Genomic DNA, 23,171 nt, shown 5'->3' with positions numbered 1-23,171 from the left:
TGTTGCCTCCCGTGTCGTGTCGTCGTTACAAAAGGAGGTTCCTTGGTCTGTGTCGGGAATCCATGAGCCAGACGCTTCACTCAAAATGTCCCAGGCGCCCTCGTGTCCCAGGCCCCCTGGGGCGGCGGGACCGAGCATGGGAGCCTGCACACCCCCTCCTCCTGCACCGCAACACCCCCTCCCAGGGGTCAGCGGCCACTTCCTCCCGCTTCCCGGGCTCAAGGGCACACCCTGGGGGCCTGCGCCCATCTCCTGGGCTCCAGCCACGGCCACCCGAGGCCACCTGCTTCCTGCCGCATCCTGTCCTTTCCCACGGCAGGTGCCTGGGACCCAGACGCAGACCCCAGAGGAGTGCACACTTGGCCGGACAGTCCCGACGAAAAGATGCCCGAGGTGTCAGCCCGAGGCCGGAAATCCCGACAGCTGCCTGGCTCGCAGGGCTGGGCACGGGGCCCTGACCCAGGGCAGGCGCGAGTCAGGTGTCCTGCGGCGTTGGGGGAGGTGGCGGCGGAGCCAGGACAGTCCGCCTGCCTATGGTTAGCAAGTCTGTCAGCACCTCCCGGCTGCCAAGCCAGCGAGGCCAGGCACTGTGAGGCCGGGGGTGGGGGTGGGGGGGGGATCTGAGGGAGACAGCCCCTGCCGGAGTTAGAGGACGGAAGCCCAGTCCCAGGCTGAGACCTGCCCAAGAGATGTGAGCAGGGAGCAGGCCTGTCCTGTGGGAGCTGCTAGCGGGGGACATTTCCTGGTGGCTGGTGGGGAATGGAGGTGTCCCACAGCAGAAGGCTGCTCGATGTCCTAGGCTCAGGGGAGCTCTGGACCTGCCTCCCCTCCCCAGACCCCCACTCTGCCGGGAGGCAGGGGCCCTGCAGGACCAGGCAGGAGCCCTGGGACCTCAGCTGACCAGGGCTACGCTCCCCCCCAGGAAAGGCACTGGCCCCGCCCTGCGTGGCTTGTCCTCAGCCCGGGGAGGGTCTCAGCCTCGAGCTGATGGAGACGGCCAGGCCAGCTTCAGACAGCTGGTCCCGACAGCCTCTCTGCCTGTCCACTCGCCCCTGCACCCGCACGTCTCCTAACGCCCACATGCCCACCTCCTCAGGGCTGCCTTCCTGGATTGATGGAGACCAGGAGGCACCCCCTTCCCAATGCCCACACCAGGCCCTGCCCACCAGGCCAGCAGAGCCCGACCCAGGACGGCTTTCACCTCCATCTCTCTGCTCCCACTTTCTGCTGCTCAGTCTGGGGCTCCGGCTGCCGCCTCGTTGCTGGGTCCCCTACCTGTGTCCCTGACTCTCCTCTCTGGGTTTATCTTTGTCCTTTGCTCTGACTGGGACCTGACTCTCCCTGTTTTAGTCTCCCTCTCTGCCACGCCTGCCCCCCGCGTCTGGCTGGCTCTCTCCTCTCTGCCCCCCTCTCTCTGTCCAGCCTGTCTGGCGCTGTCACTCTGGGCCCTGGCCTGGCACAGTCTTCTCTCCCCGGCCGTACGCCTCCTGCTCAGACACCTGCACCGACATCCACTCGTGGGCCCCACGAAGCTCTCAGACAGCACCTGTGGTCTCGACTCTGGCCCAGTTCCAGGGGAGCCGCTGTGGTTCCCGAAGGCAGAGGATGGACAGACAGGCCTGGGGCCGTGTGCTTGCCCGGCTCCTGGAGGATCCAGTGGCCCTGGGCGCCCCCTCTGCCCAGGCCCCCGGCCCTGCGTCCCCAGCCAGAGTCCCGGCTCCCCGCACTGCGGCTTCACGCCCCCCCCATCCCTGTGGCTGGCGGCTGTGGGGCCCTGAGTCCCGCAAGCCCTGAACTCCCGTGTCCTGGCGGCCGGTGGGCCAGCGGGGCCTGCTTCGGCGGGTGTCGAGGCTGCAGTGTCGGAGCCACGAGCACATAGTAGCCTCCACAGAGCCCCCAGGACTGGCCTGGGCCCTGCGCTGGGCGTCCCGGGTCCCCCCTGCGTCCACTGTCCCTTCCTCTGGGGGAGGGAAGGTGTCCCACACCTGTCCTCAGAGCCGGCTGAGCTGCAGCTGAGAATCGCTGCCGGCTTGGGGTGTGTGTGTGTGTGTGTGTGTGTGTGTGTGTGTATATATATATATATTTTTTTTTAAAGGACAGTTTTCCGGGGGGAAACACGCAGGAGCTATAATTAGTCGGAAGAGGAAAGGAGCGAGCGTGTGAATCACCAGCCGCAGTGACAGACGGTTGGAGCCGAGCAGAAGTTTGGGGAGAAGCTGCTGGGAGTGGGGGTGAGTTAGGGGTGGGGTTCTGTCACTGAAGTCTTCGTGCCCTCCCCCGAGACTCTGCCACCTGTCACCTTGTCAAGGTCGCAGTTCCTCGCCTCCCTGCATCTCCTGCTGCTCCGACTGTCCCCCGGCCTGCCCCCCCACCCCCGGCCTGCTCCGACTGTCCCCCGGCCTGCCCCGCCACCCCCGGGCCTGCTCCGACTGTCCCCCGGCCTGCCCCGCCACCCCCGGGCCTGCTCCGACTGTCCCCCGGCCTGCCCCCCCACCCCCGGGCCTGCTCCGACTGTCCCCCGGCCTGCCCCGCCACCCCCGGGCCTGCTCCGACTGTCCCCCGGCCTGCCCCGCCACCCCCGGGCCTGCTCCGACTGTCCCCCGGCCTGCCCCCCCACCCCCGGGCCTGCTCCGACTGTCCCCCGGCCTGCCCCCCCACCCCCGGGCCTGCTCCGACTGTCCCCCGGCCTGCCCCCCACCCCCGGGCCTGCTCCGACTGTCCCCCGCCTGCCCCGCCACCCCCGGGCCTGCTCCGACGTCCCCGGCCTGCCCCGCCACCCCCGGGCCTGCTCCGACTGTCCCCCGGCCTGCCCCGCCACCCCGGGCCTGCTCCGACTGTCCCCCGGCCTGCCCCGCCACCCCCGGGCCTGCTCCGACTGTCCCCCGGCCTGCCCCCCCACCCCCGGGCCTGCTCCGACTGTCCCCCGGCCTGCCCCCCCACCCCCGGGCCTGCTCCGACTGTCCCCCGGCCCCTGCCCCGCCACCCCCGGGCCTGCTCCGACTGTCCCCCGGCCTGCCCGCCACCCCCGGGCCTGCTCCGACTGTCCCCCGGCCTGCCCCGCCACCCCGGGCCTGCTCCGACTGTCCCCCGGCCTGCCCCCCCACCCCCGGGCCTGCTCCGACTGTCCCCCGGCCTGCCCCCCCACCCCCGGGCCTGCTCCGACTGTCCCCCGGCCTGCCCCCCACCCCCGGGCCTGCTCCGACTGTCCCCCGGCCTGCCCCGCCACCCCCGGGCCTGCTCCGACTGTCCCCCGGCCTGCCCCGCCACCCCCGGGCCTGCTCCGACTGTCCCCCGGCCTGCCCCGCCACCCCCGGGCCTGCTCCGACTGTCCCCCGGCCTGCCCCGCCACCCCCGGGCCTGCTCCGACTGTCCCCCGGCCTGCCCCCCCACCCCCGGGCCTGCTCCGACTGTCCCCCGGCCTGCCCCCCCACCCCCGGGCCTGCTCCGACTGTCCCCCGGCCTGCCCCGCCACCCCCGGGCCTGCTCCGACTGTCCCCCGGCCTGCCCCGCCACCCCCGGGCCTGCTCCGACTGTCCCCCGGCCTGCCCCGCCACCCCCGGGCCTGCTCCGACTGTCCCCCGGCCTGCCCCCCACCCCCGGGCCTGCTCCGACTGTCCCCCGGCCTGCCCCCCCACCCCCGGGCCTGCTCCGACTGTCCCCCGGCCTGCCCCCCCACCCCCGGGCCTGCTCCGACTGTCCCCCGGCCTGCCCCCCCACCCCCGGGCCTGCTCCGACTGTCCCCCGGCCTGCCCCGCCACCCCCGGGCCTGCTCCGACTGTCCCCCGGCCTGCCCCGCCACCCCCGGGCCCGTGCCAGTCTCTGCTTCTTGGCCCCTGAGCAGATGGCCTGGCAGCTCGGCTGAGGGAGACCCGGCAGAGAGTTGGGGCTGCCAGGGCGTTGGCGACCATCTATTCCGACCTCTCGCATAGTCAGCCACCTGCTCAAACACCAAGCTCTGTCAGGGCCGCAGCCCAGGAGCCCAGGGCCCACGGCTGCCAGCAGGGAGGGCAGCCTCTCTGCCCATCGGGTCACAGTGGCCATGCGGAGCCAGCCCCGGGCAGGGCACTGGGCCGCTGAGGTGACCATGCCCAGCCCCATGCCCGCTGAGCCCGTATCCTGATGGGGCGGCCACCAGCCCTGTAGGGAGAACGCCTGGTGCCACAAAGCAGGAGGCACAGGGACCCGGGACCCAGAAGCAGCTCTGATCCAGCCTGGTGGTCACGGAGGGCTTCACGGGGGAGGAGGTGGAAGGTGCTAAAGGCTGCAAAGGGCAGGTGGCCGTCATGCTGTGAGGGGCAGTAAGGGGCTCTGGCCGGGCGTGGGGAGCAGCAGGCATTGGGGTGGGGCTGCTGGGAGTGCAGCTTCTGGGGGGTCACGGCAGTGCTCATACCCGGGTTTCTCCTGAGCAGCTGAGAGAGCGGGGCTGGCTGGCCTGGGCACCCTGGGGAGCTGTTGGCCTGTGTCCCTGGCCCTTGGGGACCTTCCACTGGTTCTTTTTTATGTGGCCCACTGCCCCGGGGCAACCCCTGACTGGGCAGTCAGAGCCATGGAGGCTGTGCCCCAGGCTCATCCCTCCCTCCTCTCCCCTGGCAGAGGGCTGGCCGCCCAGGTCTCCAGGGACCTCAGCCCAGGCCCCGGGCACCCTGGGGCAGAGCAGCCAAGGCCCCAGGTCCCCAGGGAGGGGACATGTCCTCCCTGGAGAGAGTCTGGCATCACTCAGCACAGAGAGCTCCCCCGCAGCCGAGACTCAGGGAGCCCCGGACTATGGCTGCCCGGCCTCCACACTGGGGGTCGGAGGTCAGAGGGAGGGAGCACCCCCAAGCAGCAGGACCACGTTAGGAAAGAACTCTGGGCACAAACCCCCTTCTGCTTTGGGGTGCGGGGAGCCCCTGGTCCCAGGCCCCAGACCAGCATCCAGGCTCAAGGCTCAAGCCGTGCCCTCCTGGGGTCTGACAATGAGCTTGGAACCAGGATGTCGCGTCCAGGCCTGCTCAGAGTCCAAGGGCATCGTGGAGGTCATTCATTCAGCAAACACCTTCTGGGCACAAGACCTGTGCCAGGCATTGTGCTGGGCCCTGAGGCCTTGAGGGGCAATGGAGCTGATGGACACGTGACCAGGCAGGGACAGTGCAGGACAGAGTGTGCAGGCTTGTGGCAGGGGAGGGTGCACAAGGGGTGGGGGGACCCCCTGCTGAGGTCAGGGAGAGCTTCCTGGAGGAAGGGGCATATAAGCTGAGTCCCAGAGGTTGACTGTGCCCTCAGCCAGGGAAGCGGAGAAGGCAGTTCCAGGAGGAAAGAACGTCAAATGTGACGGCCAGGAGCAGAGAGCGCGGGGGTGGGGGTGGGAGTGGGGGTGTGGGGGTGGACCAGGGAGGGATGCAGGGCAGGGAGGAGGACAGGCTGCGAGTGCGGAGGCAGCGCTGGGCCCGGAGCCCCACGAGCCCACCCAGGGCTCCGGAGAAGTAAGGAGTGTGGGGCAGAGGAGGGGCCCTCCCGGCAGCCTCGGGCCTTTGGAGAAATCACCCCGTTCACTGCAAGGAAAACAGGGGAGCGTGACTGTTGCTTCCTGTCCTGAAATCAAGGTGACTTCCTAGGTGTTTGCTAATTGGTTTGGGACTTTCTGTCATTTTGTTTTAGAAGAAAATGATTATAGGTGTTGAGAATAAACGCAATTATGGTGAGCGCAGAGAGTGGAGGGAAAATGCCTCCCTGAGCTCGCCCACGCCCTCACAGAGGCAGCAGGAGCGCGGGCAGAGGGAGCAGCGGGCAGAGGGAGCGGCCCAGGCGCAGGGGGGGCTCTCAGGGCCCAGTGGAGCAGCAGGGGTGCTGGGTGGAGGGGAGGACCTGGGAGGGCCTCCAGCTGGCTTCCGGTCTGCTTGCACACCTCCTGGGATGGAGCGCTCACTGCTTCTCGTCTGTCTATGGTGAACTTGCTCCCGGGCAGATGTTGGGCAGCTCTTCCTGAGCAGGAGGAGGTGCTGCCCCCCACCCCCAGCTCCATGCAGGGCCCTCTGCAACATAATCTCTACCCTGTCCTGGACCCTTGACCTGGTGTCTCACCTGCTCCGCCTGAGGTGAGGCTGGGGCTGGGGCGGGCTCCTGGGCAGGGCCCTGGGCTTCTGCTGACTGCAGGGCCCTGGATCTGGTCTCCCAGGCGGGTGGTACCTGCAACTCTGTCCCGATGGCTGGAGCGGCAGACTCCCCAGCTGGCGCCAGCGGCGAGTGAGGAGAGGCCCACGTCCGCTTCCTGGATGCCGGGCCTGCTGTCCAGCACGTCCCGAGGGCCCAGCCTGGCTGAGGACACAGACCAGCAGGCAGGGCCCGACAGACCGGGGCGCCGATGGCCAGACGGGGGCTCCAGATCAGGGTGCGCCTTCGCTCGGCAGGCTTCCGTGTGGCCCCTGCCACATGTCTGGCCTCATGATGGCTGCTGGGCCCTCAGGATGCGTTAGACACAGGCCTGCCCACGGATCCCGGGAGCCCATGGCCTGGACAGGCGTGGGGAGGGCAACAGAGAGCAACGGCCCTGCATCCTGGGCCATCCCAGGGGGTCCGCTCTGGGTTTGGGAGCCAAATCCTACGTAATCCGCCTTCCGCCCCACAGCCACGGAGGGGCCTCTCGAGGTCACCGTAGTCCCTGCTCCTGGGGCTCCACCTGCACGGCTCCCCATCGCAGGTCCCGCCCCCTCTCCGGCCTCTCCCTGGGACTCGGCCCCTTGCTCCATCCGCACACGCAGGGGCCATGGTCTCCCCAGGGGCCTCTGCCTGGAAATGGCCTTGCTCTTCTCACGTGCCGACTCCTCCTCAGCGTCCCGGCCTCCAGACCACGACGGCCTCCGCGTCCTGTCCCTGGAGCCCCAGCGCTCTGCCTCGGGTGACAGCAACAGCGACGACACTGGCCCTGTGTTGGGAGCCACCTCAGCACCAAGTAAGTGCAGAAAAGCTTTCAGTGAAACATATTTGGATCAAAGACGCATGGGAGCCAAGATCACTCATCAAGGGATTTCTTTAGTGCCCACTGCGTGCCCGGGCTGGCTGGGCACGGAGGAACTGGCTGTGGACAGACAGACGGACTGCCTGTGCCCATATGGTGTCAGGACAGACAGACTGCCTGTGTCTGTATGGGTGTGAGGACAGACGGCCTGCCTGTGCCCATATGGTGTCAGGACAGACAGACTGCCTGTGCCTGTATGGGTGTGAGGACAGACGGACTGCCTGTGCCCATATGGGTGTGAGGACAGAAGGACTGCCTGTGTCTGTATGGGTATGAGGACAGACGGACTGCCTGTGCCCATATGGGTGTCAGGCTGAGACCAGGAGGAAGGCAGGGTCACTGGACTGACCATGGCCTTGGACGAAAGGGGAGGGCAGACACTCCTGCTGTGGGGTGGCCCTGAGCACAGCTGCTCTCCACAGAGCCCAGAGCCCTGTCCTTCGAGGCCCTGCAAACCCAGGCTCGGGCTCGGGCTGGGGCTGGGCCCGGTGCTCTGGCTCTGCGGCCAGTGTCCAAGCCGCTGTTGGCGCTGGGGACAGGCTCGCCACCTGCCCTGCTCGCGCCCACCCTCCCACGGGGCGCCACTCCGAAGCCTGTATGTGACATCCAGCCCCACCAGCTTCTGCCCAGGGTCACCTCGGGTCATGTGCAGGCGGTGGCTCGCCCTCCCTGCTGCAGGTCAAGGTCAGTGTCCTGGCATGCATGCGTGTCCGGGTGGGGAGAAGCCGGTTGGGGCTCTGGGAGAACAAGTCCCTGCCTTCCCCCCAGGACCCCGGAGACCTCAGCCGGACGATGAGCAGCCTCCCTGGGCCCAGCGCCCCCTCCCCACCCGGCGAGACTCTTGGGTCAGCAGCCTGGCTGACGTGACCAGGCCCAAGTCCTCAGCGGCTGTGCCCTGCCAGCAGGGAGGGCTCTGAAGGACACAGAGGGACAGACGGCTCTTCCTCTGCCAGGACAGCGGCCATTCATCAGGAGATAAGCAGTGGCCGGAGGCAGAGCGGCGGAAGGAGCTGTCTGCAGGAGATAACCCAGGGTCACTCAGAGGGCACAGGGCACAGGAGGGCTCCTGTCCCCACCCCCGGGCCACCCAGGCCCCCGGGACTCCCCCACCCCGGGGGGGGGGGGTGCCCTTCCTTGAATCTGGCTGCGGCACCTGCCCAGGCTGCACTCATTGGAACCTCAGGTATGAGAGGTTTAACCCCATGACGCTGCTCACCCGGCCTCATGTCAACCCCAGGGGGACACAGGCCTCCAATCCTGAGGCGATGAGCGCCCGCTGCCTCCTGGACCAGCGGCGAGCTGGGAGATCCTGTGGTCAACTAGCCATGCCCGTGGGGCGTGGGGCCGGGGGTGAGCTGTGATGGCCGCGTGTTTGCAGCCCTACGTTGTGCAGATGGGGAAACTGAGCCCCAAAGAGCCGCTCCCCTGGGGCCGCAGCAGGCGGGGCCCGCCCTCAGGCCCGGCTGACCGCTCTGCTTCCCTTTAAGGGGGATTGTCTCTGCAGGTTCCCAGGAAGGGGACGGGGGTCAAAGGTTATGCACATTTTTAGGCCTTTTGACTCAAGTTGCCAAATGGCCTCCAGAAAGCATCTAGGGGCCCATGCCCTTGGGGGGCTGTGAGGCAGCTATGAGGAGAGAAGCCCCCCCCGCCCCCGCCCCAGGAAGGACTCACCTCCTCGCCCCCCCCCCCCCCCCCCCAGGGAAGAGCTCACCTGCGTGACGCCAAGGCCTTCCCCCTGTGGACACAGCAGCATGCGGGCCAGCCCTGCCCTCCAGGCAGCTCACGGGGCGCCACGGATGTGCAAGCCCTCGGAGCCCTGGTGGGCAGCGCCAGGGGCACAGCACGGGCACTTAGCTCGGCCTGGGGCCCAGGCGGCTTCCCGGGAGAGGCGATGCCAGCCCACCAGGCTGAGTAGGAGGCAGGTGGCTGGGCACTGAGGCCACGGCAGCCAGGCCTTGGGGGAGCCTGCCCCTAAGCCTCTCTGGGAGGGGCCTGACCTCGGGACAAAGCACCCCCACTCAGTCCCTCCTGCCCAGACAAGGGCTGGGGTTGGCTGGGCCTCAGTTTCCACACTTAGTATCATGCGAACCTGTCAGCGGGGTTTGGAGCTCGAGTGAGGCTTCAGCTTTGAGCGAGCGCCTCTGCGGGCCCCAGACCCCCAGGAGGCAGACTTCTCCTGGGAGGGCACTTGCCGCAGCCCCGTCCCCTCACCCGCCTCACCCCCCTCACCCTGATGGCAGCTGCAGCAGGTCATCCAGGGGCCCAGTGTCATCAGGCCAGGCTCCCCGGGGGGCACCTCCACCTCTCGGTCCCCTGAGGGCCACAGTCCAGGGGCCGCCTAGCAACAGAAGGAGGTGGAAACTCTCAGAGCCCAGGCCTCGGCATCTGCACCTGGGTCAGAGCAGGGCCCTGGCTTCCGTGGGCTGGGAGGCCTGAGGGACCAGGAGTCTGAGACGGGGGGTCAGCAGGACAGGCAGCCAGGACAGAGGGCCCTGGATAGAGTGTGGGTGGGAGAGTGCCCGCCTCCACTCCCAGGCGGCCTGACCCTCTCCCAGCCTGAGCCCAGCACCCTTTACTGGGGCAGGGCCCCTCCCCACCCTGTGCTCCTGGGAGCCCTGAGGAGGGGGTGCAGGAGGCAGCCAGGGAGGGCTGGGATGGGCATTTCCTGCCGACAGTGCCAGGCTCCAGTGCCCTGAAGGGGTGATTCTGTGGTCTTAGTCAGAGGAAGTGAGGCAGAGCAAATGGGCACTGCGTGTGCAGTGCCCCTGGGCCTGTTGGGCAGGGTCGGGAGACGGGCAGCCTAGGAACCAGGGAGCGGGCCTGGCCCTCAGTTCCCCCAAAGCCACACACCACAGCCAGCCTCCTGCCCGCACCGGGTGGTCACCCTGAGACCAGGCCCAGGGGTGAGCCGCCCCAGCCTCCGCTCCCTCCTGCCGTGGCTGAGTCTCTCCTTGCTGCTCACCTGCGGTGTGGCTTAGACCTCACCCCCCTCCTGCCCTCCCACCCGGTCTCCCCTGGGAGCCTTGGGGCTCTCATCTGTGAAGTGGGCGAACTGGAAACTGCATGCCCCTGGCTGTCCCCCCAACATCAGGGGCCACTCTCAGGGTCCAGGGGAAAGAGCCCCCCAGGAGGGAGTTTACGCCCAGAGGGCAGGGCCCCCTGCACAGCTGGCTGCAGGCAGGTGTGCCCAGTGGTGGTGCCCCAGGCCCTGGCCCTGGCAGAGCTCCCAGGAGGGGTCAGCGAACAGAGCCTCCTTCCCCCTCATCGCGTGGTGACGTATTCACCCCATGGCTGCCTGTAGGCCCAGGCTGTGGGCACCTCTGCCAGCTCCCCGCCCCCCATGCCCACAGCCCCTGCTCTGGGCCCTGACACCCTCATTCCCAGCCTTCTCCCCGACCCAGCTCTGACCGAGGGGGTCAAGGTGCAGTGTCTGTGTTGGCCCCCCTCTCCCTGGCTGAATGGAGAGGGAGGAAGCATGGGGCTCAGGGCCCGCAGCCCGAAGGGGAGGAGGCGGAGGCGGCTGTGAAGGAAGAGCACCTGGGGAGGTCCTGGCCGCCTGCCTCTACAGCCAGGTGCTCCTGGAGGGCGGGGCTCACCCAGGGGCGAGCAGAGGGAGCCTTAAGGTAGCCCACGCCACGGAAGTCACCGGAAGGTCGGCCTGGAGAGGACTAAGAGGCCTCCTTGGCTCTCCCTCCCCTTGGGCCAGGGCCCCACCCCACCCCTCTCTCCTGGGGGCCAGCCCTGCTGGGACAGAGCCCAAGTGGGGGCTGCAGATGGGAGTGGAGCCCGGGAGGCCGCCTCAGCCGGCTTTTCCGCAGGAGGAAGACCGAGGCTGGGCCAGGGGGGCCAGGGCAGAGCCTGGCATCCTCATGGCAAACCCTCTGACCCCGCCTGATGGAGCCCAGAGGGAAACGGAAGGACGGAGGAGGGTCGCTGGGATGCCCGTGGCCAGGCCAGATGGGGAGAAGTGCCCGGCCGGGCGAGCTGGGCGGGCGGCCTCTGCTCCCAGCGGCCGGCCGGGTGGGGGCAGCGGCTGTTGATCCAGCCCAACAAGGATGAAACGGCGCCTTTGTCCTTCGGCGCCGAAGTTGCTGTGACTGGAGGAGGCGTGACGTGAAAGGGTCATTGTTCCCACTTGGGCAGCCCCTCGGGGAGCTGAGGACCAGCCCGGGGCAGGCTTCGTGCCAAAGCGCAGCCCTGCCCGCTGCCTGCGGCGGTCAGATGCCCGCGTTCTCGGCCTCCTACCCTCGGCCTCCTACCCCTGGCCGGTCCCCTCCGCTCCCAGGCCAGCCTGAGTGCAGTGTGCACCCCATGGAGGCCCCGCGATACTGCAGAGCGTGCAAGGGGGACCCCGTGTTGGGGGCTGGGCTCTGCTCTGTGCACACATGTGAGCCAGGGAGGAGGGGTGCCTGGGAGCCTGCAGAGAGCATGGGGGGTGAAGAAGGCGCTTGGTCCTGGGACAAGGACACATGCTGGGGACGTCTGAGCCTGAGGCCGTGCCCCAGGAAACGTCCCCCATCTCGCAGACGAGGGGAGAGAGGCCCAGAAAAGGGACTAGGGGGCCCAGGCTGCACAGCACTAGCCTCCCCCAAGTACCCACCCCTGTGGGCCTCATTCTCTCTGGACACCTGATGCCTCTGTCCTGCCAGCTCCCAGCCCTCCACATTCTCCCCCGAGCAACACCCCCCCCCCCACACCTTTACCAAACCCAAACCTGCCTGGGTCTTTCCTCGGCTCCAAGCTGCCCTGGCCTCCGCGTCCAGCAAGCTCTCGTGCGGCCCTTCACGGCCTCAGGTCTGGAGTCTTCCTAGCCCTGTGTGGGCCGCTGACCACACGGTGGACGGTTTTATCTTCCTGGCTCCTGCCCCCTCCGGGCTCAGGGGAAGAGCCAGAGGCTGGGCAGGGTCACCAGGAGTTGGGGGGCCCTTCTGCTCGCCTGGCGGCCTGGATGTCTTCAGTGCCCACAACTGCTCTCCCCGCCCCGCCTCTCCACTGCCCCCCGCACCTGGCATCAGGCTCAGCTGACCCAGGCCAATTAACCCTCCCCCAGCCCAGAGGAGACCTGGCTCCAGAGTGAGGCTATTTTCCCTGGAGGGATGGAGCTAATTAACTGAGAGGGCTTAATTAATCAATTAGCGTGGCCTCCAGACCCCTCCACTTAGCTGAGGCAGCGGCAGGCATTTATAAACAGGAGCTGCCAGCCCTTCTCTGCAACCAAAGGGGAAGGCAGCGATGCCGGTGGGCACAGAGGCGGGAGCCCAGTCAGTGGGCAGAGAGGTGCCAGTCCTCCCCGCAGCTCTGAGCAGGTGCAGAATCAACAGCACCTGGGCATGTGGCATACACAGTGCGGCATGTACTCTGTACACACGCCATGCGCACAGGCCTGACATCCAGAGCTGGGCAAGTGCCCAGAGGTGGCCCAGACAGTGGCCAGAGAACTGCTGATCCCAGCCGGACCCAGCACCTTGGCCAGCCAGGCCTCTAGAGGATGGGGCTGCACAGAGGGCCAAGGGAGCCAGAGCAGGCACCAGCCCCCCAGTTGGGGGAGGAGTCTGGGAAGGCTTCCTGGAGGAAGCAGCATGTGAGCTAGAGAGAGGAAGCTGCTTGCAGGAGGTGCAGGTGATGCAGAGAACTCCAGGGGAGGAAAGGCTGTGCATAGGCCTGCAGGCCGGAGAGCAGGAGGTTCCTCCATCACTGAGACCTGCTGGGTCTGTTCCATCTGAGAAATGAGGGGGCCGTGTGTGTGTGTGTGTGTGTGTGTGTGTGTGTGTGTGTATCGCATGCATGTCTGTGTGTGAGTATCTGGTCCCTCACGGGGCCGGAGGGAGAAGCTCCCAGCCGGATGGAGGAGGCAGGATCTGGAAGGAGCGATGCGGGCAGCAGGCAGGGACGACTCGCTTCTACCTTGTAGCCCTCTGACCGGCTGAGCCTCGCTTCCCCGTCTGCACAGGGCTGGGGGGCAGGAGGATCCGGAACTCTCCCAGGCTCTCGGGTCCTCAGGGTACCAGCAGTCAGAGGGGAGTGAGCCCAGGGGGCCTCTGGGAAGAGGCGAGAGGGCTGTGCCCCGAGGAGGCCCAGAACCAGTGGGGAAACTGTCAAAGATCAGACCGCAGGCTCCTGGGTGCCTCCCTCCAGGCGCACCTGCTTCCCACCAGGCCTCTGGCTTCTGAAAGGGTTGGGTGCAGGGGCTGACATTGCGGCCACATCCACACTGACCTGAGGGCAGCCCGGTGCGGACAGGGTGGGGGCAGGCCTGAGGGTGCCAGGCAGTGGCCACGTGGGCTTGCTGCCCGCCCCCTCCCGCCCCCTCCATGAGGGTGAATGGCTGTGTTTGCTCGCTGGGGAGGGGCTGTGGGGGTGGCGGCTCTCTGAAGCTACACCCCCCCCTGCTCAGCAGACCCACCCTAAGGAAGTGCTCACGTCTGTTGTGGTCTTGTCAGACCTCCCCCGGGTGACTGTGCCCCATGCTACAAGTCCGTTCTTGTGTCTGGCCTTAGTCACTGCTGCTGTTGCACCTGATTCATTTGTCGGAGGACAAGTGAGGGCCCCATTCTCCTGCCGCCCAGCCTGACGTCACTGAACCCCCTGGGCATGTTCCCACTCCCCCACCCCGGGATGGCCGCGGCACCGGAAATGGCTGCGGGATGAGTGTGAGCGGGTGGGTGGCTCAGGCCCTCCTCCCGTGAGAACGCTGAGAGGTGTCTGAGCGATGGGTGAGGGGTCGCTGGGAACTGGGCTGAGATGGAGAAGGAAAAGGGGGCCAAAGGGAGGCAAAGGCTCAGGAGGAAAGAGATGGGACTGAAGACACAGAGACAAAGCCGGTCCCACCCCAGAGAGCTGGTGTCCAGGAGCTCAGGGGACACAGGCACCCAGGGCCTCGGCCACAGGTGGCCTGGGCTGCACAGGGCCCATGGCGGGGGGTAGGGGGGGGGGGCCGCGGAAGGAGCAGGTGGGATAATGAGGTCCCTGAGCCAGAACAGAGGGACCAGGAAGCGAGAACCTGGGGCTCGGTGAACACAGAGGAAGCATGGCCTTGCTCAAGGCCACCAGTGAGGACCCAAGGTCACAGAGTGAGCCACCCAGCAGGACCTGGCCCTCTGTCCCCGCAGGCACCGTGCCGATGAGGACACGGAGGGTCAGAGAGGCCACTTGGCCTGGGGAGGGCCCGGTGGGGGAGGCCTCCCTCCGCCCTGTGCTTGGGCACGCTGGCACCGCCAGGCACTTACTCAGCCTGTCGAGGGCCCAGCCCCCAGCAGGGCACCCGCGGGCTTCCCCAGCCCTGGCCGAGCGCAGTGAGAGCGAACAAAGGCCCAGTCTCTGCCTGCCCAGGCTCCCACCCCCTCGCCCGCCCCTGGCACAGAAGGACCAGGCCTCCGAGGAAGTGCAAGAGCTAAAGCAGCACCCACCCCTTTGCCAAGGATGCAAGTCGCCCCCCCCCCGCCCCCCCGCACGGGCCTGCTGGCCACACGGCAGTGCCCACATTCCAAGCGAGAGGGGTAGGAGCTGGCGGCCACAGGTCCCTTCGCTCAGAGCCGGCCCTCTGCCCCACACACAGGCTTGCCGGCGCCACGGTTCTGGTCATTCTGGTCAGGTTCCCTCCAGGCAGAGCGGGGCAGGGGGAGAAAGAGCCTGGAGTGACCCCTGGGAAAGGCCACATGGAAGGAAGGGATCGAGTCACGTGAGAGGCAGAGATGGGGAAACCGAGTCAGCGCCCAAGCCTCCTTGTCCCTGACTGGGCCACTCAATCGAGTTAGAGATGGAGACGTAAGCCCCTCTGAAGCCCCTGTCTCCCCGTCTGTAACATGGGCTGTCACCACTGAGGCCTTCCTGCCCCGGGCATGGCACCCTCCTTCTGCGGGCCCCGCCTTGAGCCCCAGAGGCCCTGCGTGAATGGCCAACTGCCCCCTAGGCCCAGGCTGACCAGGAAATGGATACTGGGTGTCTGGGCGACTGGCCCCCCTCAACAGAGATGGGAACTGGCTCAGGGAGGCTGCGGGACCTGCAGGTCACCTCGTTCCAAAGGAGCAGCAGGCTGACCCGTCCCTGACAGGTTTCACGCCCCACTGGCACCCCGCTGCTGCAGGGGTAGGGGAGGGTGATCAGTGGGCACCCCGTCCCACCCACAGGGCCTGGGGCTGCAGGGCACAGAGCCCTGGGCAACCGGGACAATGTCCCAGCAGACAAGACTCGGGAGATGCAGAGCGGGGCTCAGCTCTGGGACCTTGGTCCACGAAATGGCCAAGCCTTCTCCCGTCAGCCAATCAGCGAAAGCCCAGAGAAAGCTGATGCCCGGCCTGCCAGTGCCCGGGCCGTGGAATGCCCACACCCCGCTTCTCCCCGAGGCGGGCGCTCCCCCGGCTGCAGGCACCTCCCACCGTGCGGAGCAAGTGCCGGCAGACCCCAGCCACTTCACACAGAACAGGCGCTGGATGCTGGCCAGTGTCCCCTGGTCCCCGGCCCTTCAGACACCGCGATTCATTTTAAAGAAAAAATAATATTTATTTGCAATATAAACAAAGTCCCGTCGCTGGCTCGGGATGTGTGTGTGTGTGTACATATATGTAGGGTCACAAATTTTCCTTCATAAGGTCATAAAGCAAAACTGGCCCCTCTTGGCATACTCTCATTTACACAAATCTGATGCATCTTTCTGGGTTTTTCTCTTTAAAAGTAAAAAAGAGAGAGAAAGAGAACCATGTACAGCATGGAAGCTTTTTGTCAATTTCTCGACTGTGGCAAGATTTGAATCCGCTGCCTTGAAGAATCCCTGAAAACAACCCCCGAGAGGTAAGATGCAGTGGGGCAGAGGGGCCACAGCCCCGCTCAGGGACACGGCCACCCACTCCCCGCCCTGGCCCCACCCGGTCCCGACACCCGGTAGAACTGAGGCTGGAGAAGGAACAAAACTGGAGAGGCTAACGGAATCCGTGGCTTTGTTCTGTGGATACTGGGGGTGGGGCCGGAGGACAGAGCCTTGCACCCCTTTCACTGCCCACCCACCCTCGCCCCTCTGCGCCTGCCCGGGACGGAAATGGGATGGGTACGAGGTTCCCGGTTGCAGAAGGCATGGGCAAGACGAGCGCTGGGCAGGCCTCACTGGACCAAGGGGCTGGGAGTGGCAGCGGACCCAAAGCAATAGCCAGAGTGACGGACAGACACCTGGGAGGCAGGGCGGGGCCCCCACCACCCGAGCTTCCCCCAGCCACCGGGCCTCCACTGTTACCAACAAACAAAGAGACAGAAGTAGAGGGTTTGCAGAAAGGCCCGGGCCCAGGCCCTCCCAGGGGCCGAGCCCAGAGGGCTAATGCTACTGCATGTGTCCCGTGGCCCCATCCCCCCTCCCCCCCTCCACCGGCCTCCGGCTCCCGTCGTGGTTAGCCTGCGGGACCGCCTGAGGGAGGAGAGGGAGGGCAGAGAATGCAGAGACCACTGGCCCAGCCCATCGCACCCGCAGCCTCACCAGACCAGCGCAGGGCCACAGGGGCGGGGCCGGGTTGGGGGGCATGGGCGCGGCGGGGTCCCCCTTCAAGAAGGGCCCGCTGCAGGAACAGGCTTCACACATGTGCAAAATGCATTTGGTCAAGATCAACATGGGGTTCGTCTTTTCCATTAAAAAAAAAAGCAAACAAAAACCCAGTAACGGCATTTGGAAATAGAAAGGAAAACAAAACAGAACACTTCTCTCTCTCGCAGGACCAAGAAAGGGATGAAATACTGGTTTATACGTCCACTGCTGCATGTGGCCTGAAAATAACACTTTTTGTTAAAAAAGGAAAGTCAAGAAGACGTGGCCTCACGGTGCCCCGGGGCTTGGGTTTACCTGCCAAAGTAAAAAGTGAACTCAGTCCGTGGTGTCTTTAAAAACCGCCCACCTGGCTGGGCCATTCGCAGGAGGTGTCCTGCGGACAGGGTGAGGACAGGACGAGGCCGTCCGCTCCGCAGCCCTGAGTCTGAGGCAGGGCCCCTCGAGTCCTGCGCGGGGAGCGCTGCTGGGCTCCGTCCCCCGGACGGTGAGCGCTCAGCACCCGTCGGCCTGGCCTCCGGGCACAGGCGATGTCCGGGTTCCTCGGGCTCCCTGGGGAGGCCGGGACCCTGCCCACGGGGCCCGGCCTCACGTGGACTCCAGGGTGTTGAGGGGGAACAGGTTGTGGTTGGTGGGCGTGGAGAAGTAGAGCTGCTCGCTGGGCGTGTGGTTGTCGCACGGGCTGCTCAGCCCCAGCGTCCGCTCGAAGTCCAGCAGCTGCCCCATGAAGTTGAAGTTGGGTGAGATGTTGGACTTTTTCCTCTTGACGAAGTCGTAGGCGTCGTTGAGTGACAGGTTCATCTTCTGCATCAGGTAGGCCACAGTGACCGTCACCGACCGGCTGATGCCCGCCAGGCAGTGCACCAGGACGCCGCACTTCTTGGAGCGCGCCTCGTCTGAAACACACGGGCCGGGGTCAGGGCGCCTCCTCCAGGAGCCGCGGGAGGGCGGCCCCCAGGGGGGCGTGGGGACTGGCTGGTGCTGCCTCTCTCTTGCGGGACAGCAGCCTGAAGCTGGTCAAGAGCAGGCCTGTGGGGAGGGCTCTGCCAGAAATCAGCACCAGGACACTGGACGCCCGGCCTCGGCTGCTCGTCTCCAGAGCAGGCCCGTGAGCCGGGCTCTTTTAAGGACCTGAGCCAAGTGAGGGCCCCCCAGACACGGGCTGTGGCCCCATAATCACTGCTGGTCCCTCTGCTGCCACCAGTGAGCTGCGGGCGTCACCTGCACCCTCTCAGGTCACCTGCACCCATGGCTGGTGAGCTGATTCACAGATTCGGAAACAGACACAGGGACAGCGTGACAAGCCCCAGGCCACAGGGGCTCCTCCCAAGTCGTAGCACCCACTATGGCCAGCCCATTACGTGCACCCTGTGGGTGCCCCCTCAGAAAGGGACTAGGGGCCCCGGCCCCGCAATTGGCTCTGGCTAGCCAGGGAGGAGGGCTCACAAGTGGGGTTTGCTGAAATGGGCCCACTGACTACTCCCCCCGCAGGCCTACAGGCCAGTGACACCTTCCACCAACCAACCAGGTTCTGCTACCCCTGCCCATACCCCTCCCCGCCCCCCCAGCCCCCCCCAGCTCTCAGGCTCCTCTGCTTCGGATAGGAGCTCAACAAATACAGGTGGAGCCACTGAGTCACTCGCCCTGTGATCTCCCTCCCCTGGACCCAGGGCAGCTGCCCCTCTCAGTGCCACAGCCGTGCCAGGTTCACAGATTAACGAGAGGCAGCTCAGGGCCCTCAAGGCTCCCACTCCCTGCCTGTGAGCTCACTGGGCGCCGGCATCCAGTCGGTGCTCAATCAGTGCACTCCTACACGATGACCCGGGGGGTCACAGATCGGCCCTCACCTGGTGCCCACAGCCTGTGGCCTGGCAGAGCTTCCCAGGGCTAAGCATTCAGTAGGTACTTAACTGAGACTCAGGGACTGACAGGGGGCAAGACCAGCAGGGGAAGACAGATGCTGTGGCTTCACGAGGAGCCGTGTGGTCTGACCTTGAGATTGGGGGCAGAAGGCGGGTAGGGATGGGTCTCTAGTGGTGACACACCAGGAAATGGGCAACGCCTGGCCCCCAACCTACTCCTGTGCGATCCAAAGTGAAACCACGACCGCGCTTCATTTTTAGCCTCCGGGGTGTGGCTGAGCAGTGGGGGGCTGGCGCTGGGTCCTGTCCCGCTGCGTCCTATGATGCTTGGGCCTCCACTCCCTCCTCGTCAAGTGGGGAATAACGGTCCCCCCTTACACCCTGCTCCGTCCCCTCCCCAGACACAGAGGGGCTTTCAAGGAGAAAGGCATCCACAAGCCAGACTCAGCCCCTGGGAATCTGGGGTCCCTCCACGCCCCTCCCTCACTGGGGTCAGCACAGACGCTGAGGCAGCACCACAGCGGGGGAGGGGGTCCTCCCGGGCAGCCCCAGTCCCTCCCCTAGGCCTCCGCTTCCTTCCTTCCTCCCAGCCAGGCACCTAGTTTTGGTTCCCAGTAAGCGGATGAGGCGGGGAAGCCTCCCACTTCCTGTTATTAAAGCCAGCCCAGCCCAGCTGACACCCAAACGCCCTCACCGGACACGGCCGCCAGCAGGGAAGACTGCCCTGGCCACCCTCCCTGCCACCGGAGGCAGGCAGAAGCCCGGGTCTCCATTCACTGGTCCCTTCCCCACTCCCTGGGTGAGGGGGGCCCGGGAAGACGACCCCCAGTCCAGCAGCCTCCAGCTGGCTGAGGAAGCAGGATGGGGGGGGGAGGGGGGGTCAGAGATAAGGCAGCTCATGGAGACCAAGTCATCTGAGGCTGGGCTGTAGGAGGCTCTAAGCCACACAGCAGAACACGCTGCTCTAGGGGCAGCCTCCCCCACATTCTCTCTACACCCCCTTTACCCGGGGAGCATCTGGGGCCCCACCAAGGCGCTCTGGGTCCCTGCATTCCAACAGCTGCCTGTGGGGGGTAGGCCTCTGGCTCCAGACCACCCCCTGAACCCCCTCAGGTGTACAGTAGAGCCCACGGAGGCACCGTGACAGCCCCAGCCTGCAGACACGTGTGCTGGGGCGTGAGGCAGAGCCAGCGAGACCCGTGGGAGGTCTGAGAGCTGTGATGTTCCAGCTCGTTCAGCCCGAAACAGCAGCCAGAAAGGCCAGGCTGGGCCGGAGGGGCCTGAGGTGAGCAGACCCAGGGACTGCTCAGACTCGGGGGCCTCGGTGACTCACCGCGGGCACGGGTACACCCATGGGCACACGCTGGCACATGCCGGGCACACACAGGCCTCGGCAGGCCCAGAGGTACCCAGTCAGGCGTGGCTACACCCAGAGTCCTGTACACATCTTGCCGCGCCTGCCCACCCTCCCCGCCCAGAGCGCAGCAGCACCTACCGATGAAGCTGATGGCCTCGGGGAAGAACTGGGACAGGTTCTGGCTCCAGTGGTCGGAGATGGGGATCTGCTTGTAGGTGAACTCGCCGCCGTGCTCGAAGGCGTTGGGCAGGTTGGGCGTGACGTTGAGGATGTACTTGATGCCGTACTTGCCGAGCACGTCCAGGTTGGTGGAGTCCTTGGCGCAGCCGAGGTAGAGGTAGGGCAGGATCTGGACGGGGAAGGCCGGCTGGCTGGACGGCACAGGACTGCCGTCCGACTCGGTGGCGCTGCTGGGCAGCTCCCGGTCCGACTCCCCGTCGGAGCAGTCAGAGCTGATGCGCAGGCCGCCCAGGCCCAGCACGGAGGTGGGCGGCGAGCTGCTGGGCGAGGACGAGCTGTCCACGTTGGTCTCGCAGTGCTCCGAGTACTCCGTCTGGAACTTGTTGAAACCACCTGTGGCCAGGGCAAGGCAGGGCCTGGGTGAGAGGCTGGCATGCCCCTGGCCAGTGCCCCGGCCCCAATGGGGGCCGCACAAGACCAACGACAGTCAGGGGTCCCCGTGTCAAGCACCATCACAACAGCCAACATGGGCCGTGCCGGTCAGTCACACATGTACCTTCTCCTGTTTTCCCCACATCTGTCCTATGACCCACTTCACAGATGAGGAAACTGAGGCCCCAGGAGGGGAAGTAACAGGCCTGAGCTCCAAACCCTTACTCATTAGTTCAGGGGCCCGCCATACCACCAGCGTTAGGGCCCTGAGCACAGGACCCAGCTCCTCCCTCCTCTGCAGCTCCTCTGCGCACCCGGCCTGGGTTTGCCAGCTAACGGCTAAGTGTCAGCGAAGTGACAGCCCCATCTCAGGCCAGCACCCAGCACCGGTGGGTCTGCAAACCGCTTGTAGATAGGACTGCAGAGGCCAGAGCTGTGTCGGGGTTAGAAGCAAAGAGGCCTGCGCCTCGGATTGGGAGTCCAGAGCTTGCCCCCACCCCCAACCAGAGTCTGAATTGGCCGGTCATTTCCCCCCAAGGGGCAGATTCATGAGGCCCCAGCTCCACCGCTCCAAAACCCTCCCTCAGAACACAAGACCCCCCTCGCCTTGGATCCAGGGAGGGGGAGGGCCACCAGGGCTTTACAGGGAGGAGAGATGGGGAGCGTCTGCAGCAAGGCACGGGCCCTGCGACGGCCTCCCCTCCCTCCGCCTGCCCGCCTGCTGCCAGCGAGAGGCCATTTTGGAATGTTAATTGGAAACACCGGCTGCAGCCACTAGCGCCCCCCCCCCCCCCCAGTGCTGCTCCCTCTTCTACAAGCTCTGGGGCAGCAGTCTGGGTCTGGGGGCCCCGGAAAACTAGGGCGAGGGCAGGGAACACTAACTCACAGCCGCCGCCCCCCCCCCCCCCCCGCAGGCCTCCAAGAGGCGGGGATCCCCAAGCAGCGAGCTATGCGGGAAGGCTCAGTCCCCCAACCCAATGTCCCTGTGCCCCGCGGGCGGCGATGGTGCCCCGGCTCCTGTGCTGACCCTGGCCTTCCAGGGACACGCATTCCAGGCTGGAGGAGCGGAAGTTGGGTGCCCTCTCGCCTTTGAGGGTCAGGATGGGTCCCTCCCTCCTCCGAGGGGCTTGGCTGGGAGCTGGGCGCTGCTATGGCGCCAACAACAGTTAAAAGGAAAGCCCAGGCGGGGGAAAGTTTGTTCAGTCCGAATCGGACCCAGAAAGGGGTGCAGAGCCCCCCACCCCCCCGCCCCTCCGGGAACACACACACACACACCAGGCTAAACCTTAGAGGCCGGGCTCCGGAGAGGGGCGGATGCGGGCCGGGGGAGACGTGGCGCCTGCGGGGCAGGCTGAGCGCGAGGAGAGAAAGCCGCCTCCGGCGGGGGCGTCAGGGAGCCGCGGGGGACCCCTCCCCCCGGCCGGGGGTCCCGGGGCCGCCCTCACCTTGGAGGTAGTAGGCCTGGCAGCCGTCGTCGCGCAGCTTCTGCAGGAGCAGGCCGAGCACGGAGGCGGGCGCGCCGGGCTCCGGCTGCCACTCGGCCGTGGCCTCGTCGTAGAGCAGCACGGTGGCCGCCTTGCAGCGCGTGGCGAAGCGCTCCTTGTCCGCGTGGTTCGGGATGATGGAGCGGATGGGCAGGTTGCCCTTGCGCAGGCGGCGCAGCATGAGGCCGGGGATGGCCAGGTTGATGGCCGTCTCGATGTGCGACGACTCGAAGAGCTCGTGCGGCCGGCAGTCGAGCAGCAGCAGGGACGCGCCGCCGCGCGCCTCCAGCTCCTCCTGGAGCCACTCGGCGCTCTTGCACGGCATGGTCCCCGCGCCCGTCGCCGCGCCCGTCCCGGATCCCGCGCCGGGCTCCGACCCCGCCCCGGTGCCCCCAGCCGCCGCCGTCCCCGAGGTCGACATGTGCGCCCGCGCTGGGGTGCCGCGGACTTGGTTTTTCATGGGGAGCGCGGGTGGCCCGGGGCCGGGGCCGGGCAGCCCTGCCCAGGGACGGCGCCCCGGCCGCGCGGGCCCCAGCCGCGTCTCCCGGCGCCCGCCTCCCGCCTCGCTGCGCGCCCTCCGCCCCGGCCTCCCGGCCTCCGTCCCGCCCGGCCCTCCGCGCGCGCCGCGGCCTGACAGCCCCAATTAAACGGCGGCTCCGGCGGTCGCGCGCCGAGGCGTCCTCCGGGGGCGGGGCCGCGGGGCCGGCGCCTGGACTTAAAGGCGCCGCGCCTCCGCCGCCCCACCCCAAGGGGTACGCGGGCGCGCAAGCGTCCGGTGCGCCCTGGGCCTCCTCGCCCTGACTCGGCGCCGCCGCCGCGGTCTCGCCTGGCCCGGAACCGGCTCTGACCCGCCTAGGGGGCCCGGCCTAGACGCCCTCCTGGGTCCTCTATACCCGCGCTCCCCACCCTACAGGGCCCCACGGTGAAGGGCTTCCTTCGGGGCGTCCTGCGCCTGGCACCCCGTCTCCACAGGAACAGAAGCAGAGTCCCCCGGGGAGGGGGCGGTCACGCTGAGCCCACCTTCCCTTCTCCTGTCTGTCAGTCCCACTCATTCATTCTCGCAATGAGTTCATTTTATAAGGGGAAGCTGACCGCCTACTACGTGCCAGGCAGTGTGCTCACGGTCACCGTTCCAGGTGACTGCACGGTCCCTGTGATGGCCACAGGCTTCGAGACCTGAGAGAGGTCTCACCCCACCAGGCCTGACCGGGAATCTGCACCTCGACAGCTGGCGGAGCAGGACGGCCCAGGGTCGCGCCACCCGCGGCGGGCGAGGGTGGAGAAATCATGAAAGGACCAGCCCTCGGAGGAGACAGCGAGCCCTTTAAGAAAGCTTTCC

The 23,171-nt window shown here is 66.8% G+C and overlaps 1 protein-coding gene across 1 annotated transcript; it reads right to left on the bottom strand.

Annotated features, from left to right (window-relative positions):
- Positions 1 to 15,468: 15,468 nt before the first annotated feature.
- DUSP7 (dual specificity phosphatase 7) lies at positions 15,469 to 23,171 on the bottom strand. Its single transcript, XM_036333387.1, has 3 exons — positions 21,794 to 23,171; positions 19,875 to 20,309; positions 15,469 to 17,413 (listed from the first exon to the last, which is right to left on the bottom strand). Exons 1-3 carry the CDS (start codon positions 22,290 to 22,292, stop codon positions 17,106 to 17,108), a joined length of 1,242 nt encoding a protein of 413 aa, XP_036189280.1. The 5' UTR covers positions 22,293 to 23,171; the 3' UTR covers positions 15,469 to 17,105.

Source organism: Myotis myotis, unplaced genomic scaffold, assembly GCF_014108235.1.
Source record: "Myotis myotis isolate mMyoMyo1 unplaced genomic scaffold, mMyoMyo1.p scaffold_m19_p_13, whole genome shotgun sequence".
In the NCBI taxonomy this organism is placed as follows: domain Eukaryota; kingdom Metazoa; phylum Chordata; class Mammalia; order Chiroptera; family Vespertilionidae; genus Myotis; species Myotis myotis.
The sequence above is the reverse complement of the archived record's forward strand: the minus strand, read 5'-3'. Positions and strand labels throughout refer to the sequence as shown.